Raw genomic sequence first — 20,116 nt, 5'->3', positions numbered from 1 at the left:
ACAGCAAGCTAGGTTTTTTTTAGTGCCACCCAGTGGTGACATAAACTCCCTCAGGATTCAAATGGATTCCTCAGTTCAGAATTAGAGGGAAAAACTCAGTTTCCTTGTTTTTCCCTTATGGTGTTGTTATCCACCTGCCGCCCATCCCAGAACATGACCTGCTGTAGAGGGGAGATGTTGATTTGTTGCCCCTGCTTGTCTGGCAGCTGAATCTGCTTCCTGATTGCTCAGCCTCTTTGTTGTTCCTCTCTGCTGCAGGGGATAGATTTGTTGGTGTGGCCAAATCAGAGAGATGGATAAACTGGGAAGAAAGAGAAGGCTGAGCTCTTTGGCTCCTGCCTGGCTATCATGGGATTAGCAGACTTCTGTTGCTGGAAAGAGGCCACTAAAGAAATCAGCCAGGACAGAGTTGAGGTTGGGGAGCTAAAAGTTGGGATGACTTTTCTCTTTTTAACCCATCTTTGAACCCATTGAGGTTCCTTTGTAGTCTAATGAGGGGGTCAACCTACAGGTTGCGAAACTGCTCAAAACTATATTTACAAACAAGCATCAGGCAAGCACAAGACACAGCAGCATATTAGAATCATAGGACTGGAAGGGACCTCGAGAGGTCATCTAGTCCAGTCCCCTGCACTCATGGCAGACTAAGTATTATCTAGACCAGTGGTTCTCAAAGCTGGTCTGCCGCTTGTTCAGGGAAAGCTCCTGGCGGGCTGGGCCAGTTTGTTTACCTGCCGTGTCTACAGGTTCGGCCGATCAAGGCTCTCACTGGCCGTAATTTGCCGCTCCAGGCCAATGGGGGCTGCGGGAAGTACGGCCAGCACATCCCTTGGCCCGCGCCACTTCCCGCAGCCCCCATTGGTCTGGAGCAGCGAACCGCGGCCAGTGGGACCCACGATTGGCCGAACCTGCGGACACAATAGGGAAACAAACTGGCCCGGCCCGCCAGGGGCTTTCCCTGAACAAGCAGCGGACTGGCTTTGAGAACCACTGATCTAGACCATTCCTGACAGGTGTTTGTCTAACTTTGGCTTACTGAATACGTTGTGGGTGGAATTGCTGAGGCACAAGGGTGTATTGATGTGGCAAGACAGTATACTAATGTCCTGGGAAGTGGTAGCCTTTGGAATTCATATGCAGACCCAGAACTAAGAGTGCACAAAATTTTCTTGAAAGCTGATATATTTCTTGGAATATAAAAATAATTCTGAGTATGTATTGTTTAAAATGCAGAAAAAGTGAAATGCTCATTTGCTTATTAATTCAAATATTAGGGCACCAACTGAATGTTTGGATATTTTAATGCTTGATACAACAGTAAAAAAAATACATGTGTGTAAAATGCAAATTTGTAAGAACTACTTCAATAAATTAATTAAAAGCAGGGTGACATAAAACATTGGCATTTAACAGAAATCTTACAGCATTAAATCTTGGCAGGTCTATGTTAAATTTTCACATATATATGAACAAGTAGTTTATTCTGGTCTATTTATTCTTTTTTTTTTTTTTTAAACCAGAGAAAGCAACCAGTGAGATGAATACTGCAGAGGACTGGGGCCTCATCTTAGATATTTGTGATAAAGTTGGACAGTCGCGCACAGGGTAAGTGTTATGAACGGTGAGGTTTTGCATTTAAACTATGAATGTTTCATTTATATCCTTTTAGATCACTGTTCATTATATTGATGGTGAGGGGGAGAGATGATGACAATGTTGAGTTCAGACATTGACTTGTCCCCAGTAGTTTAATTAACTTGATTTAGAATGTACTTGCTATAGGAAGCAAAGGAGGGATATTTATTTTCACACACTATTTAAAAATCGGGGCCTTGATATAAATCATAGTATATATCATTTTAAGTGTGACAAATGGTCATCTTGAATAGGGGATTAATAATTAAATTATACATGTGTTAACATAGGCTGTTCAATCTACTTTCCCAATACACAGTAGCTGAATTTCCTCTCAGATATGTTTTATTCAGGGATCTACTCTCAAGATGAAAAGCCAGATCCTAATCTGAGTTGGTTTTTGTGAAGAGAAATCATTCCTCACCAATCTACTAGAATTCACTGAGGAGGTCAACAAGCATGTGGCCAAGGATGATCCAGTGGATATAGTGTACTTAGATTTTCAGAAAGCCTTTGACACGGTCCCTCACCAAAGGCTCTTAACCAAAGTAAGCTGTCATGGGATAAGAGGGAAGGTCCTCGCATGGATTTGTAACTGGTTAAAATATAGGAAACAAAGGGTAGGAATAAACAGTCAGTTTTCAGAATGGAGAGAGGTAAATAGAGGTGTTGTCCAGGGGTCTGTATTATGACCAGTCCTATTTAACATATTCATAAATGATCTGGAAAAGGGGGTAAACAGTGAGGTGGCAAAATTTGCAGATGATACAAAACTGCTCAAGATAGTTAAGTCCCAGGCAGACTGCGAAGAGCAAAAAAAGGATTTCACAAAACTGGGTGACTGGGCAACACAATGGCAGATGAAATTCACTATTGATAAATGCAAAGTAATGCACATTAGAAAACAAAATCCCAACTATACGTATAAAATGGAGTCTAAATGATCTGTTACCACTCAAGAAAGAGATCTTGGAGTCATTGTGGATAGTTCTCTGAAAACAACGGCAGTCAAAAAAGCAAACATAATGTTGGGAATCATTAGGAAGAGGATAGATAATAAGACAGAAAATATCATATTGCCTCTATATAAATCCATGATATGCCCACATCTTGAATACTGCGTGCAGGTGTGGTTGCCCCATCTCAAAAAAGATATATTGGAATTGGAAAAGGTTCAGAAAAGGGCAACAAAAATAATTAAGGGTCTGGAACAGCTTCTGCATGAGGAGAAGTTAATAAGTCTGGGACTTTTCAGCTTGGAAAAGAGACGACTAAGGGTGGGGCTATCATAGAGGTCTATAAAATCATGACTGGTATGGAGAAAGTAAATAAGGAAGTTATTTACTCCTCATAACACACGAACTAGGAGTCACCAAATGAAATGAATAGGAAGCAGGTTTAAAACAAACAAAAGGAAGTATTTTTTTCACACAAAGCACAGCCAACCTGTGGAACTCTTTGCCAGAAGATGTTGTGAAGGCCAAGACTCAGGGTGGATTTGATTTCAATCAATTTGATTCAAATCACTAGTCAGGAAGACTTGATTTAATCATGGTTTTCTACATAAAAATGCATTCTTGTTGGTTGTTGTAACCTTAATACATATTCTTCACAACTCAGAGATAGATGTAGGCTTCATTTTTAGAAGGTACACACTATACATTTTTAAAGTGATTTTATTTTGAAATATTTTCAGATTAGGTTTACAGCTATATCAGAAAATGAATAATTGTTTGGTTATTTCATTTACCAAAGGGAATTGAAGCAGATATTTATGAAGTCATTGGGAGGTGAACTATCTCCAATTCAACAGGTTAATCATTAATATTTGGAGGATTTTTTTGCCATGCTGTATTAGGAGGAGAACATCATCAGACAGACATTTACATTGTTTTATTTAATTAAAACAACAACATTTAGTATTCTGGATATTTTTCTTCAACAGCAAACATATATTTTAACAAAACAAGCATATGTCCCTCACTTCTCACATTTATCTCCAGGCTTCTTTTCCAGATCTATTCCACCCCCCACAATCTTCTATTCATTGAACTTTTTGAAACTTTTTGCACTTTTAGAGAGAGGTAAGGGATTGACTCTGTGTACACAAATGTTTGCAGAGGGACAATAGAGTTGAGGTCTGTTATTTCTCACCTAGTCTATATTATTCATTTATTTAAAAACATAGTTGATGATAACAAGCATGTTACCTCTGGAGACACAAATGCACAGTTTGAGAATGGAAAAACTAAGCATCTCTGATGGTATCTTCTAGACTGAGCACTGAGTCTCATTGGGTTGATAGAAAGCTTAATCTAAATAATCTATACAGAAGCCTGTGGAACCCCGAAAGATTGGGTCCCTAATCCATGAACTATTGGAACTCATTTACAAAACTTTTCTTAAACATTACATGAATATATTGTCTCATATTATAGAATTAGAATTTATAATCCCTATTCCATGATGAGAGATCTTTGAGCTATAATGTATCTTAATTAAAACTATCTTTAGATAGGTTTTTTCCTCAAAAAGCATGTTATCAAAAAAATCGATGTAAATAAAAAAAATCATTTTTAAATCAGAAAAATCAATTTTTTTTAGTTAAAAAAAATCATTGATTTTTATCCACCCTGCCAAGACTATAACAAGGTTCAAAAAAGAACTAGATAAATTCATGGAGGATAGGTTTATCAATGGCTATTAGCCAGGATGGGCAGGGATAGTGTTCCTAGCCTCTGTTTGTCAGAATCTGGGAATGGGCGACAGGGCATGGATCATTTGACGATTGCCTCTTCTGTTCACTCCCTTTGGGGCATCTGGCATTGGCCACTGTTGGAAGACAGGATACTGGGCTAGATGGACCTTTGCTCTGACCCAGTATGGCCTCCCTTATGTTCTTATGATATGGGATTCACATAACTGAATATTCTGGAGAAGTAGTAGTTAATGTGATGGAGTTTGGAGTTGTGTGCTATGAAAAATGGAATGTGGTGACATAGCAATGTTATTTGAGAAGCTGGAAATACATGGTCTGTATGTATCTTTTTACAAGCCCACTTAGCTTCTAGCAACCAGTTAGAATCTAGCCTCAAGCAGAGAGTGTGCTCCAACTGTCTCATAACAGTGGAAGGACTGTATGGGCAGAATAGGGACTGCCCTGTAAGCCTCTAGGAGACAAGGTATCGAGTCCCAGAAAGCACAAAGCCTCCCCAGCAAGGAATTTATCCCACGGTGCAGGCCATCATGTACAACAAGCCTGCCTCATTGAACAGTTGTTGGAGTTTAGAGGTAATCTGTGTAGGAACACTTCAGAATGGAGTGACAAATTGAGATTCCTCATGCTGTTGTGTACAGTTCTGTTATAGCAGGTATTAACTTTTATATATTTTTTTCTATATGTAAAACTGTATTCCTTCTAAAATAAGTGTAGTGCTGCTGCTCTTGGTTCACAACTACTGTTAATTTGGAGAGTTAAATGGTATCGCTTCTTTTCCCATAACTTGTGACATGAGTGTCACTATAAGGAATTATCTGGGAAGGTTTAGCCTAACAATTCACCATCAACAGAAAATGCTATCTAGCAAAAAGGGATCAGGGAGACAACCCTTAGTCCTGAGTAATTACACAGCCAAAGTTAGTGGTATGCTGGCAATATAATCTTAAATTTCTCTCAGGAGAACCGTGAATTCTTTTTCAATAGGAGCCAGCTAGAACAGTGGATTTGTTCTGTCTGTAGTGTAGACATGCCCGTAAACTTAAGTCAACCTATGTTGGATATTAGCCACCACAGTAATTTAGTGCAGTTTTTCATGGCCACACTACGCTCCTTTGTCGGTGGTGTGCATCCTCACTAGGAATGCTTCCACTGACTCAAGAGGGGCAGTGTGGGAACTGAGAGCCCACCTCTGGGAGCCTAGCTGCTGCCCCCTGCTGGCAGCCTAGCCTGGGCTCTCAGCTCCGTACAGAGTTCCCTGCCAGGTGCGTGGCTGCACTCTGGCTCCCCGCTGTCTCTTGGACACCCCACTCCCTGCCAGGAGCTGCCCCTCAGGGCTCCTCACTCCCCACTGAGAACCTGGCTGTCCCCCGGGCTCTTGGCTCTAGGTGCGGAAGTCCCCACTCAGAGCCGGGCTCCCAGCCAGGAGCCCTGGGGGTAGCCAGGCTCAGAGTGGGGAGCGCCCAGCCTGCCCCGGGGCGATGGCCCAAGCTGTCAGCCGGGCATGGGGTTCACAGCAGAGAGCCTACCAGCCTTTCTTGTCAATTTCACGGTTCCGGCAGGGAGCTGTGAAATTGACAAGAATTACAGCCAACAGCTGATGAAAGTAATAAAAAAAAATAATTGGAGATACACCAATCTCCTAGAACTGGAAGGGACCTTGAAAGGTCATCGAGTCCAGCCCCCTGCCTTCACTAGCAGGACCAATTTTTGCCCCAGATCCCTAAGTGGCCCCCTCAAGGATTGAACTCACAACCCTGGATTTAGGCCAATGCTCAAACCACTGAGCTATCCCACCAGGGGTGGGCAAACTATGGCCAGCAGGCTGGACCCGGCCCCTCAGGGCTTTGGATCCAGCCCGCGGGTTTACCCCCCGTGGCGCCATGAACCCGGCGCCGCTCTCAGAAGCGGCCCCGGGGCAGAGGGCTCCGAGTGCGTTGCCCTTGCCTCCAGGCACTGCCCCCTGCAGCTCCCATTGGCTGGGAATGGGGAACCGTGGCCAATGGTAGCTTTGTGGGAGGTACCTGGAGGCACGGCAAGGGCAGTGCACGCAGAGCCCTCCACCCCTCCTCCCCCAGGGGCCGCAGCGCTTCCTGGACCGGCGCGGGGCCAGGGTCCTGGTGCACACTGCCGCCACCCCGGAGCCGCTTTAGGTAAACGGCTCCAGGCCGGAGCCTGAACTCTTCCTGCACCCTGCCCCCCAACTCCCTGCCCTAACCCCATCGTACACTCTGCACCCCTCCTGCACCTGAACCCCCTGTCCTGAGCTCCCTGCTGCACCGTGCCCCCCGTGTACCTCAACCCCTGCCCTGAGCCCCTTCCTGCTGTCCGCACCCCTGCCCTGAGCCCCTTCCTGCACGCCGCACCTCTCCTGCACCCCAACCCCCACCCCTGAGCCCCCTCATACACTCCACACCCCTCCTCTGCTCCAATCCCTTGTCCTGAGCCCCTTCCTGCACCCGGCACCCCCTCCCACCCCCCCCACCCCCACCCCCTCCCCCGGCCCTGCATACAATTTCCCCACCCAGATGTGGCCTTCGGCCCAAAAAGTTTGCCCACCCCTGATCTGCACAGACACTGCCTCACCCTAACTACACTGACATAAGCCCTATGCCTCTCGTGGAGTTAGAGTTACTATGTTGGTGTAGTAGGGCACTTTCGTCGATGGGCACAAGGCTATAGTGTAGAGTAGACACAGACACGAGGTCAGCGTAAGCTGCCTTATATCGACCTAACTCTGTAGTGTAAACCAGGCGTATGACTTCAGCCTTTGTAACACTGAAGTGAGCTAACATCTGGCTTTCAGGCTGGTTTAAAATAGGGGTTTGCTTAGGCTTACTAGTAGTCTTACTTTTTTATTTGAGAGAATATAAAGTACAATATAGGAGTGATAATATAAACCAAAGTTCTCCATAAGAATTGCAGTCTAACATACTGTACTATGATACTACCCTTTGATCCTTGCTCAAAGCTCAGTGTCCTGTCAACTCCACTAGATACAAGTCCTGTGGCAAGGATTCCAGAATTTGTCAGGGCCTCCTTGAGCCTTTTTACTTCCAAGTCCAATGCAATGAGTAAATCATGTCATAAATGCTCACTGATGTTAGTAAAGGTTGCACATTCCTCCTATTACATTATAAGGTCTCTGGAGTAGGGATTTTCTCATCTTGTGTATGTCTGTACAGCATTCAACAAAACTATACAGGTAGTGCCATATATAGGTATTCATACTATTTCCAAACCTACAGTAGACTTAGAGGGGCTATCTTCCTTGTCCTGGGAGAAAATTGCATTAGAGTGGCACATAGCTGTTTTTGGGAACATTAGTCCTCTAGATCTACAACACGCCATTATTATTTGTCGTCTTTCTGTCTAGGAGACCAATCATTCAGGTGTCAATATGTTCACCTCTATTGGGAAGATAGGCAGAGCTGAGTTTGGGGTATTGCGCTGGAAGATAGTAATAGGTGCCATCAACTGTTTTTTGAATCTATAGACAATTTCAGAGATGCTTGAAGCTGTGGCTCTGCTAAACAAAAGAAAGGGGCACTGTGTCCCTCATTTTTCCCCCTTTTGGTTTTCTGATTTTCCTGAAAATCAATAGGGTTTTGCTCACTGATGCCTAGAACATGCCCTGACGTTTTGGAAATGATTCGGTGTGGCATACAAAAGTTATCGCATTACATACTGATTGAGAAATACCATAAAGTTGCGTGTGTAGCCAAGCTTACAGAGGAGCTTTACTAAATATTTGAACGCAGTTAATGCTTAAACAATGAAGTGGGGAATATGACTGTTAATTTACACTTTCACATGAATTTAGAAGATTGTATGAAGAACTGGATTATTTATTTATCTTTTCTTATCTGTCTTACAAAATTTTACTTGAGTGTTTGCCCAGGACAAGAGTTTTTTGTTGCTTTGACTTTTTACAAGAGAATAAAAAAATCTTGTTTTTATCATCCATCATGATTAGGGCCTAGTTTAATTCATGATTTTATTTATTTATTTGAAAATTTGCAACAATATAAATGTTAAAGTATTGAATTTAATGGAATTTGCTTGCGTGGAATGAATTTAACCAGTAAAGTTAATCAATTTCAAGGAGGATGCACAGAATAAATTTTACAACTAAATGTAATCAGTTTCAATGACAGAATTAATTTAACCAGTAAAGTTAATCAATTTTATAATTAAAATAAGCAGCAAGTACAAACATGTGCAATCCATTAAATGTTCACTTATTTCTGTTTTGTATTTTTGAATTATAGTTAAGTATCACTAGTCAATTCACTTGTTCCTCTTTCATAAATTGTGTCTGCACAAGAACCCGCCAATATGCTGCTTCACTCAGCATCCATAGTGTTAGGGATAACAGAAAAATATAACTTGGCCAGTTTTGCAATGTTGGGGAAGTATGGTTCTGCAGCCCTCCACAAAGCAGTCAGTGAAAGGGTACTGCTGCATTTCTTTGCATAAAACCAGTAGCCTTGTAATTCATTTTTGCAAGCTCCTATTAAAGCCAGGTATGGAATCCAGCGGAAGAGCATCCAATCTTAATGTACATACTTGCATCAGATCAAACACCCTTACACCTTTAAGGAACTGGTATGCCCACTGGGTGAAACACAGTTTTCTTTCATTGATATTGTAGTAATTTGAAAGCTTATCTGAAAGTTTCAATATATGGGTTTTGAATCCATGTGTCACTGCTGTGTTGCTCACATTTAAGTGCTCAATATGTGTTAATTAATTCAACTTTTATTGGACATTTGATGAATACGGATTTCACAGGATTACAGCCAATCTAACACTTGATGTAGACATCACCGAGTCGATGGAAGAATTCTTTTGTTGACTTAGCTACCTCCTCTTGGGGTGGTGGATTAACTACAGTCACAGGAGAACCTCTTCCATCGCTGTATTGAGTGTCTATACTGACGTGCTACAGCAGTGCAGCTGCAGCATTTCAGGTGTAGGCAAGCGCTCAGTTAATCTTACCTGCAATGCTCACATAATATACCTTGCTAATAACATTGGGATGACCAATTTCCCACACGCTGATAAGCTAGCAGCAATAGTCAAAAAGGTTTTTAAACATTGAGGGTAAAAATTGCATTTTAAATCAACAAGCTCTTTACCATGTCTTGTGATGAAGTCAAGTTTTATCTGTAAAATTTCTGATTTTTCCAGCAGATGTTTCAGCTCTTCAATACTCCCATGTCTGGTGTAATTTTCTTTCCTCCTCCACAAAACTGGAGTAGACTGCATGATATTCAATAGCAACATACCAGCTTCCCCATCTCGTCTTAACTGGTTCAGGGGGCAGTTTTACAGGAAAACTGGGACCCACAGCTTGGACTACATTTTGCAGATACTGTTTAAAATGCAATTTTCTGCTCAGACAATGTTGAGAAGCCTTTTGACTATTATTGTTAGCTTGTCAGCGTGTGGGAAATTGGTCATTCTAATGTCTTAAGAAAGGTCTATTGTGTGAGCATTGCAGGTAAGATGAACTGTGCACTTGTCTACACTTGAAATTCTGCAGCTGCACTGCTGTGTATACACTCAATACAGTGATGAAAGAAGTTCTCCCTTCAGTTAATCCACCTCCCCAAGGTAGGTAGCTAAGTCGACAGAAGAATTCTTCCATCAACCCTGTGCTGTCTACTCCAGGAGTTAGGACGGCTTAACTATTTTGCTCAGGTGTGTCTTACATTTTGATTGTAGACCTGGCCTGAGTTAGGCTGTAAGCCCTGAAGCACTTGCTTGTAAGCTTTTGACATGTAGGATGCATTTTCAGATACAAATGCACTGATATAATCAAAATCCATTCCAAAGGTATTCAAATACGTAACTACAATACCACTGCACAAGCTATTGCAAACAGCCTGTAGATAAATTATATCAGCAAGGACAGCTTACTGGTCCGAGTCAGGTGTGTCTTCACCATTTAGGCCTTGCAAAACAAATATTATGCGACACATACTCATCTTGGCCACCAGTTGATTCATCTGTGACCACAGACAACCAGACTTCTTCATGAGTTCCATAATCCTGCTTGTGACGCTCATCAGCTTCAAGTAAATATTCATCAATCCAGCTAAGATGTGAAGAAATCTCTCCATCTTTTGCTATATTCCATCCAAAGAATTCCCTTAGCCTCGGGTTGTCCAGTTTTTCAAGAGGGATATTTGCGTAAACATTTACCTCTAGTTAGATTCACGTTTTTTGGTGCAATTTTGAAACAAGGAAGTCACAAGTTTTGTTTCTTAGCAAGTAAAGCAGTTGCCCATATTGGTTTGTATTCCTGACTTTCTCTTTTGGTGACTATGTGATTCAAGATGTGTATTAGACTCTCCTTTTCTTTAATTACAACAATAATATTGCAGGAGGTACATCACTATGTAAGACACCCTGATAAATACTACTTTTGTGTGATCATCTGCAGACACCATTTTAGCTTTTTTAGATGCATCATTCTGCTGTTGTCAGTGAGCAATGTTTCCCACCTAGATTGCATTTTCAGATTTCTGTCGTGCACCTCTGCTGTGCATGTGCATAACACTGTTCTTCCACACATGGGTGCAGCACTGTAAGCTAAAGGTAATTTTTTATATTAAATACTTTATTACAGAAGTTTTTCCTTTTAAAAAAAATGGAAAATAGTCATGGTTTTGGGGTATCTTCATGATTTCTGTGCCCTCCATGAAATCATGATTTACACAGTGACCTAATTGTAATAAATTTCGGATAAATAGATTTTGTACCTGGGCTGGCAAACTTATGACAACTTTTCAGTGCTGGCCAAACTGTTGATTGTGATCCCTCTAAATGTTTGTCCTTGTAATGTTACTTTCTTGGGTCTACATACATCTTAACTTTAATGTTAATAACAGTTGTTCCTAAAAGGTACCTTGCCTTTTTTCAGCTACATTGAAGGTTATCAAATTAATGTGTAATGATTGTATGGACAACAGCTATTCCAAAGTGTGTGTATGTTTGTATTGCAGTAACTGTGGGGAGAAAAATTTGACTTTATCTTATACTGATCTACTCAATCTGTTTTATGAAGACGTGTACTGAGTAATAGCCATACCATGTAGCAGCCTTTTCTATAATTAGTAGTACTGCATATGAGAGGGAGGTTTATGTAAAACATAGACACAGCCAAATATAGTTTAGCCAAGCAGTAGTGTAACTTATACCAGAGTTTCATTTTAGTTGTCAGATATCAATGCATACTATAAAACTCTTTTAGGTGTTAGAGGAAAAAAACCTACTGTAAATTCATTTGAGAAGAAAGAAAAGAGCAATTTGTTAAGAGAACACAGCTCAGATTTGTTCAATGGAATATTAAAAAAAATTGTTGGTTGTGTGGGGGTGATACTTTTTCCAACCTCCATTCTTTCAAATAAAACCCCATATAGTTATATAACAGGCCCATAGCATATGTTTGAAAATTCCAATGGAACTGCAACATTTTCTCTTAATTTTACTTTATACATTATTGGTACCTGTTAGGATACAAGTAAAACCTTTACAATGGGCAGCTGGAGAGTGGCAGCTATTGGCCAGGAGCCCAGCTCTGAAGACAGAGCTGCCACCAGTAGCAGCGCAGAAGTAAGGGTCGCAATACTGTGACCCCCTAAAATAACCATGCAACTCCCTTTTGCATCAGGACCTCCAATTTGAGAATAGCTGGTCTCCCCCATGAAATCTGTGTAGTATAGGGTAAAAGCACACAAAAGGTCAGATTTCATGGTGGGAGACCAGATTTCACTGTCTGTAATACGTTTTTCACGGCCGGGAATTTGGTGGGGCCATATTTATGATACAGGCACAGTGCTTAAAGTGGTCTGAAAAGTGTGTGGGGGAATGTGTGTGAGCCTGGCATCACCCCCATATCAGCCCAACAATTCTGGCCTCTAAGTCAATACTGTCCACAATCCCCCATCCAGGCCCTGGGGTGGTGCAGTGAGGTCCCCTTCTCTTCCACGCTGTCCAAATGCCTTACTATATCAAGCAAGTACACAGCCAATATTCATAACTTCGAATACAAAAATGATACATGCATACAAATAGGATGAATAGATTATAACCTTTACAGAGATATGTTCCATGGCATATGTAGCATAAAACATATTCCAGTTATGTCATATATACATTCCTAAGCATATTTCCATAAAGCCTTATGGGGTGCACCGTCACAGCATTATAAACCTCAACTGGCCTCTCGATTCTTCCTGCAGCCTGCCAGGCAGGATTCTCACAGAAAGAGGAGCAGGGGCTTTAGGAGAAGACCTCCAGAATCCTCTTCCTCATCTGTCTACCCCCCCTCCCCAAGACACTGGCGGGGGGGGGGGGGGGTGTCCAAGCAGGCCTTTTGATGGGATGCTTGGGAATGATGTAGTAGAACAGGACTCTGATCCAACCTACTCCGTATTTGTGAACCATTTATCCCATTTCTGTCAGGCTTGGACCCATATTATGACAGACTGCTGGGTGTTAAGCTCAATAGGAGTAGGACATACCCTTCAATTCAGTTCTTCCCCCCTTTTCCCACCCTTCCGCTCTGTCCCTCTTCAGGAACCCTTCTCACAAGAAAATTCTAGTCCAAGAGATGTAGTCACTCCTAAGGTTGGGAGCTGTGGAAGAGTTCCACCGGAGTCAAGGGGCTGGGGCTTCTACTCCTGATATTTCCTAATCCCGAAAGCCAACGGTGGTCTCAGACTGATTCTGGATCTCCCAAAGCTCAACAGATACATGAAGAAGCTAAAGTTCTGCGTGGTCTCCTTGGCTTCCATCATCCCTTCCCTCCAGGGGACTGTTACAGTGACCTCGATTTGAAGGATTCTTACTTCCATTTTTCAGTTTTTCTTCACAGATGATTCCTCAGATTCATGGTGAACCACATGCACTACCAATTTGCAGTTCTCCCGTTTGGCCTGTCAGTGGCCCCTCGGGTGTTTACGAAGTGCCTGGTGGTCGTTGTAGTGTTCTTGAGGAGGCAGGGGATTCAGCTTTACCCTTACCTTGATAACTGGCCAGAGCCTTCCTCCGAGCAGGGCGTTCCAGGCAGTAGTGATGCTTATAGAGAGCCTCAGATATCATCCCATCGTGACAGCAAGAAACTGCTTGAAGCTCCTAGGCCACATGGCCTCATCCACCTGTGTGGTGCTGCATGCAAGACTTGAACTCCAGCCTCTCCAGTCATAGCTGGCAATGGTATACTTGCTAAGCCAACACCATTTGGACACAGTGATCACAGTTCCCCTGTCAGTGCTTGCCTCCCTCAAATGGTGGCTAGACCCCCTTATGGTGCATGCAGGAGTCCTGTTCTCAAGGCTTCAACCATCAGTATCTCTCATTACAGAAGCTTCAGTGAGGAGCTGGTGTGCTTACTTGGGTTCCCTCAGAACTCAGGGCCTCTGGTCTCAGGAAGAGTGCTCCCTGCATCATCAACGTAAGGGAGCTCAGGGCAGTGGGCTTGGCTTTCCAGGCATTCCAGCCTAAGGTGGCAGGCAACAATGTGTCAATTCTCACAGACAACACAATGGTGATGTTTTTTATCAACAGACAGGGAGAAGTGCGTTCCTCTCCCCTGTGTCAAGAAGTGCTTTGCTTGTGGGGGGACTCTAAATCCCGCACAGACAGCACTCTGCAGGCAGCCCAGAGCCCTTTGAATCCCGTCCGCGGGCTGGGGCTGGGATTTAAAGGGCTCAGGGCTCCCTGCGGCTGTGGGCAGCCCAGAGCCCTTTGAATTCCAGCCGCGGCTGGGATTTAAAGGGCTCAGAGCTCCCCGCGGCTGCAGGCAGCTCAGAGCCCTTTGAATCTCACTCCGGCTCCGGCGGCCGGGCTGGGGCTGGGATTTAAAGGGCTCGGGCTCCCCTCAGTGGCAGGAACTCTGGGCCCTTTAAATCCCTGCCCCAGCCCCACAAAGCTCCGGTTCCCCTGGCCGACGGAGCCCTGGGCCCTTTAATTTGCCCCTGAGGGCTCCCAGCCACGTCTTCAGCTGGGAGCCCCTGGTTGATTTAAAATCAAATATCACCTCCCCACCCCCAACCTTCCTTTTTGGCCCACAGCTGTTTTGGTGGGGCGGCGCTGGGGAAGGAGGGTTTGTTTCTGCAGGGCTGGGCGGCGCTGGGGCGGGGTGTTTCCGCGTGGCCCGGAGGTGCTGGGGGGAGGGGGTGTTTCCGCGGGGCTGGAGGGTTTCGGCTCTCAGCTGTTTTCTTTGGAGTAATGTGGCCCTCGCCGCTTTACGAGTTGTGCAGGCCTGGTCTAGCAGATCACCTCAGCAGATCCTTCTCCAGCCATCATGAGTGATCCATTCACTCAGATGTCATGAAAACCATTTTCCGGAGGTGGGGAATGCACCAGATATACCTGTTCGCGACAAAGCATAACAAGAAATGTCTGCAGTTCTGCTCCCTCCTGGGTCACAGCCCCAGATCTCTCGCAGACGCCTTCCTCCTCCCTTGGATGGGTCATCTCTTCTATGTGTTTCCTCCTATTCCTCTCATACCCAGGGTCTTGCTAAGAATCAGAAGAGACAGAGCCCGAGTCATCCTGATAGCCCCTGCATGGCCCTGCCAGTATTGGTTTGCCACGCTTCTAGGCCTCTCAGTGGACACCAATCCTTCTGCCTCTGTATCCAGACCTAATCTCGCAGGACCCCGGCTGCCTGCATCACCTGATCCTCGAGTCCCTCCATCTGATGCCCTGGAAGCTCTGTGGCTGAACCCTGCAGAGCTAGCATGCTCGGAGCAGGTCCATGAGGTCCTACTAGGGAGCAGGAAGCCCTCCACCAGAGCTACTTACCTGGCAAAGTGGAAGAGGTTCTCTGTGTCTGGTCCGTGCAGAAGAGAGTATTGCCTACGCAATCATCGATACTATTCATTTTGGACTACTTACCACACCTGAAGCAACAAGTCTAACTGTGACATCTATTAGAGTCCATCTGGCCACAATCTCAGCTTTTCACCCTTGAGTGAATGGCTGATCTGTGTTCTTGAACAACATCTCTAATTGGTTTCTTAAGGTTTGAGAGATTGTACGACAACCAATCTCTCCCTCGAACCTCAAGCTGGTATTATCAAAACTGACAGAACCCCCATTTGAGCTGCTGGCAACACGTTCTCTCCTCTGTGTCCTGGATGTGACCACCAGGCCATTACTTTTGCCAGAAGTGTCCCAGAGATCCATGCCCTAACATCAGAACCACCATACACAGTATTCTTCAAGGACAAGGTCCAATTGCGTCCTCATCCAACCTTCCTTCCGAAAGTGGTTTTGCAGTTCCATAGTAAACAGGCTCTCTTCCTGCTGGTCTTTTATCCGAAACCACATACCCATAGGAAAGAACAAAGCCTCCATTTGCTAGATATTAGACATGCACTGGCCTTCTACATAAAAAGGGCTAAACCATTTTGGAAAACTACTCAACTATTCGTAGCCATTGCAGCCAGGATGAAAGGTCTTCCTGTTTCAGCCCAGAGAATTTCATCATAGATCACATCCTGCATCCACACATGCTATGACCTGGCAAAGGTTTCTGCTCCACCTGCCCTGACAGTACATTCCACAAAGGCCCAAGCATCTTGGGTAGCATTCATAGCACAAGTTCTTATCCAGGATATTTGTAGATTGGCGATGTGGTCGTTAGTGCACACTTTTGCTTCTCATTACACCATTGCCCACCAGGCTAGGGACAATGCTGGATTTGGCCAAGTGGTGTTGCAAGTCAGTGTGTGAATAGACTCCAAACTCTTCACCTGGACAGCTGCTTGGGAATCACCTACATTGGAATGGACATGTGCAAGCCCTCGAAGGAAAAATGGTTACTAACCTTTCCATAACTGTTCTTTGAGGTGTGTCGAACGAACATTTCCTTCCAAAACCCGCCCTCCAACCCCTCTTCACAGTGGGCCTGAAAGAAGGAACTAAGGGACCAGGGGTCAGCAGGACCCTTTTATACCGGTGCTATGAGCGTGCAACTCCGGCGGGGGTGGGTGGGGTGGGGAATAGAGCCGACCCAACAGATACCACTGAGGGGAAAATTTCTGGCATCTGTGCTCAGGGCGAGCACACACCTACATAGGAATGGACACGTGCAACACATCTTGAACAACAGTTACGGAAAGGTTATTTTTTTCCTTCTCCATCTTTGGTGGAAATAGTATCAGCTCTTCAGGGGAGAGGGAGAGAACTCTGCCTGTCTCTTGCAGCAGACAGGATTGCTGTCTTGGATTGCTGTTGCCCCAGGAGGTGGGAAAAGCAGTCAGTTTGCCCCAGGTGCTTCTAAAAATGTGCACCCCTCAGCAACCCAGTTCCCTTCTTGGAAATTTGATTTTACAGGTCTGTGACCTGTATCTTTTATACACTTTAGAGTCCCCCAGAAAAAAGGTGATTTAAAGTGACTATATATTTACTGAAAGGCTTATTCGTGTCACTAGTTAATGAATTCACTATTGCTTAAAACGTATAGGGAGCTATCTTCTTTGCTTTGTTGTAGGTACTAGTGATAGGTGTAAAAAAAGCTAAAGGTATATAAAATAGAACCCTAAACATTCAAATCTTGTTTTCACTTTTTTGGGGAGTATGGAGGTGTGTTTATTATGGAGTACTAGTACCTTCGCAGCAACCAGTTTCGTATACCAATAATATATATATATATATATATAATACAGTATATATTCCAAACCACTGCTCCTCTTTCCCCAGTTTCAGAAAAACCAAGGCAATCCATCTCAAAATTCATATATCAGATGTCATGCCAGGGTAGAATTTTTCTAGAAAGTATGGGGCAAATTGAAGGCATATGGGGGTTACAAATTATATTCTTTACTTTTAAAGAACATTTTCTAAATCTCTTTTGGCTTGGAATATCTCCAACAGAGATATGAATAGAAATTTCATCTTCATTCCTCCAAGATCCCTAACAAGTAGACTATCCTTTCATATGTTTTGAGTGGTTGCATATAAGAATTACAAAGACATTGTGTGAGAATCCAAAAACAGACATATATTCACTTAAAGATAATGTGCAATACATGATTTATCTTTAGAAGTGTATACAAGGTGTTTCTTTTAAGATGTTTATAACACAGCACAAAACACAGCATTATGCACACAAAGCCCCTGGGTACTGTGCAAAGCTTATATTGTCCAGATATGGATCGCTATGGTAGGAAGAGTGGCCAGATTAGGACCTGTGGGGTGCAGATGAGTCTAGTCTGTCAAGAGTGTGAGGAAGAGTATTTGCCTTTTGGTAAGAGGTGGTAGAGAGTCTAGTACATGAAATGGGTGGAGAGGAGGCAAGCACAAATGAATGTACAATCTTGTTTGGGAAAGAATTAGGGTCTGTTCCTGCAGTGTGTAACTCTGCAGGACTCCTGTCTGCAGGAAACTCTATCACTGAGCAATTCTCTTAATTTAAAAAACAAAAAACAAAAAATAACCAGACAAAACACTCGTAAGGGTTTTTAGGTTGGCTAATAAGATTCCCCCCCCCCCCCCAAAATATAGCTGTTAGCCTATAGTTTTAATTGTAGTTTCTATCTGAGACAAAAACCATAAATGGATCAAATGAAAGATTGCATTGGCCCTGCAATATTCCATTCATATTACAACATGAAATACTCAGGTATAGAATATGTAGCCAGCTATATATTACCATCAGATTATAACAGTTTTTGTTCACCTTTCTATTTTGTGTAGATGTACACAAAGAAAGCTATTCCAAACTAAAATTGGATATTGATGTGTTTCCTGCTCATACAGAAAATCTGAATATGCAGAGACAAACTACATCTAGCTAGAAATTGGTCTTCACAGAAATTATGCTGTATTTTACACAGTATATGCAACATACAATGTTTGCTACTTTATGAGTGTTTTTTAAAAAATTAAGGTTTTTTCATAAAGGTAGATGGACTATACAAAACTATAATTCAAAAGATAAAATAAATTTAGCCTAATGGGGAACTCCTCCTAATTCAGAAATCTAACGATCTCGCACATAGAAATGTTTGGGAAAGTAGAACTGCTAAAGGTATAGTATCGTTCTTAAAATTGCAACATAGACAAAAATGTTTTTTTGTCTTTGAAGCTAACAAAGAATTATTTTCCTGATATTTATGTAAAGCTTGCTTTACTTCTGCCTTTTCCCTCATAATGAGTTGTGGTTCATGGACTGTAATATTTCAAAGTTGTAATTTTCCCCCTTAATTATTAGGCCTAAGGATTGCCTTCGGTCTATTATGAAGAGAGTGAACCATAAGGATCCTCATGTTGCTATGCAAGCACTAACAGTAGGTGGCCTTTTCCTTCCTTCCTTTTTCCTCCTGCAAAGCTATGTTGTACAACGCATGGCTGTTTTTTAATTTCTTTTTCTCTTCAGCTTCTAGGAGCATGCGTATCAAACTGTGGTAAAATCTTTCATTTAGAAGTATGTTCGAGAGATTTTGCTAGTGAAGTAAGCAACGTATTGAATAAGGTAATGTATTGTGTTTCTTTGTAGGATTTCATGATAGAATCTGAATTAGATGGGGGAAATACCTTTCTGAGAGGTATCAGAGGAGTAGCCGTGTTAGTCTGGTTCTGTAGAAGCAGCAAAGAATCCTGTGGCACCTTATAGACTAACAGATGTTTTGTAGCATGAGCTTTCGTGGGTGAACACCCACTTCTTCGGATGCAAGCAGTGGAAATTTCCAGGGGCAGGTGTGTATATATAAGCAAGCAAGAAGCAAGCTAGAGATAACGAGGTTAGATCAATCAGGGAGGATGGGAGCCCTGTTCCAGCAGCTGAGGTGTGAAAACCAAGGGAGGAGAAACTGGTTCTGTAATTGGCAAGCCATTCACAGTCTTTGTTTCTGAGAGGTGGGATGGAATCTGTGCTATTGGGGATTGGAAATTGTATGGGGATGTGAATTTTAACAGAGATGTGAGGGATGGCTGAGGCTATAGTGAGTGAGGGTTGGTAAGGAAATGGTTGTTTGTCAGGTTGTGGTGGGAACAGAGTGTATGCATTAGAAATCTTTTAAAAAAAAAAAAGATTAAATTGACTTTTATTTATGCATTGAGACTTCTGTAGTAGCTATGAGCATGATTCTCTCTTTCTCTAGATACTTTAGATGACACATCTCATAGTAATACATGTCTTTCTTGTGTATATGAAACAGCAAATAGTAGGACTCCATTGCCTAGATCTCTTAAAAATTTGACAGAGAACTGAAAAATTGGTGAAAGATCAGTTAGATTTGAATAAGTTTCTAAGGCTATGGCAGTCGTCGTTGTCTTCTTCAACACTTAGCCAAATGGGCAGCCATAGCAATCGTTCACCATTTGGTCCATTCTTGTGCAGCCGCAGGGGGCTTGATGGGCTGAAAGTCTAACACTGAAACAGGCTTGATGCATCCATGTACTAGCGGGTCTGCCTCTGGGCCGTCTCCACCCCTCAGTTGGTGGAATTTTATCTTGGATGTGGGATATGGCAGTAAAAAAATTTAAATGTTCTTAAAATACAATTTTAATGCTGATAGAGTCCTTACCAATTGTGATTATGTCACGGTTCTTCAGTCTGTTCTTGTTATCAGACAACACTAATGGTTAAACACTTGAAGAAAGTCTCCACCTTAATTTTTTCTGTATGCAACTTCGTTGGGATAGGAAATGAAGAGAATTAAGAGTGCATCAATTTGATTATTTTGTGTACTTCTTGAGATACTAAATTTAATTTTAATAAGAAATTATTAGGAGCAGATT

At 42.9% G+C, this 20,116-nt stretch overlaps 1 protein-coding gene across 1 annotated transcript in view; it reads left to right on the top strand.

Moving 5' to 3' along the window:
* STAM (signal transducing adaptor molecule) overlaps positions 1-20,116 on the top strand; it is a 69,381-nt gene that overhangs the window by 22,819 nt on the left and 26,446 nt on the right. Inside the window, exons 2-4 of the mRNA XM_039524657.1 lie at positions 1,521-1,605; positions 18,588-18,663; positions 18,753-18,848. Of these exons, the coding sequence (XP_039380591.1) occupies positions 1,521-1,605; positions 18,588-18,663; positions 18,753-18,848 (257 nt within the window). The remainder of the gene's footprint in view (positions 1-1,520; positions 1,606-18,587; positions 18,664-18,752; positions 18,849-20,116) is intronic.

The sequence above is a fragment of the Mauremys reevesii genome, linkage group 2 (genome assembly GCF_016161935.1).
Source record: "Mauremys reevesii isolate NIE-2019 linkage group 2, ASM1616193v1, whole genome shotgun sequence".
Lineage (NCBI taxonomy): Eukaryota > Metazoa > Chordata > Testudines > Geoemydidae > Mauremys > Mauremys reevesii.
Note: the sequence above shows the minus strand (reverse complement) of the source record. Positions and strands in the feature narration are given on the sequence as shown.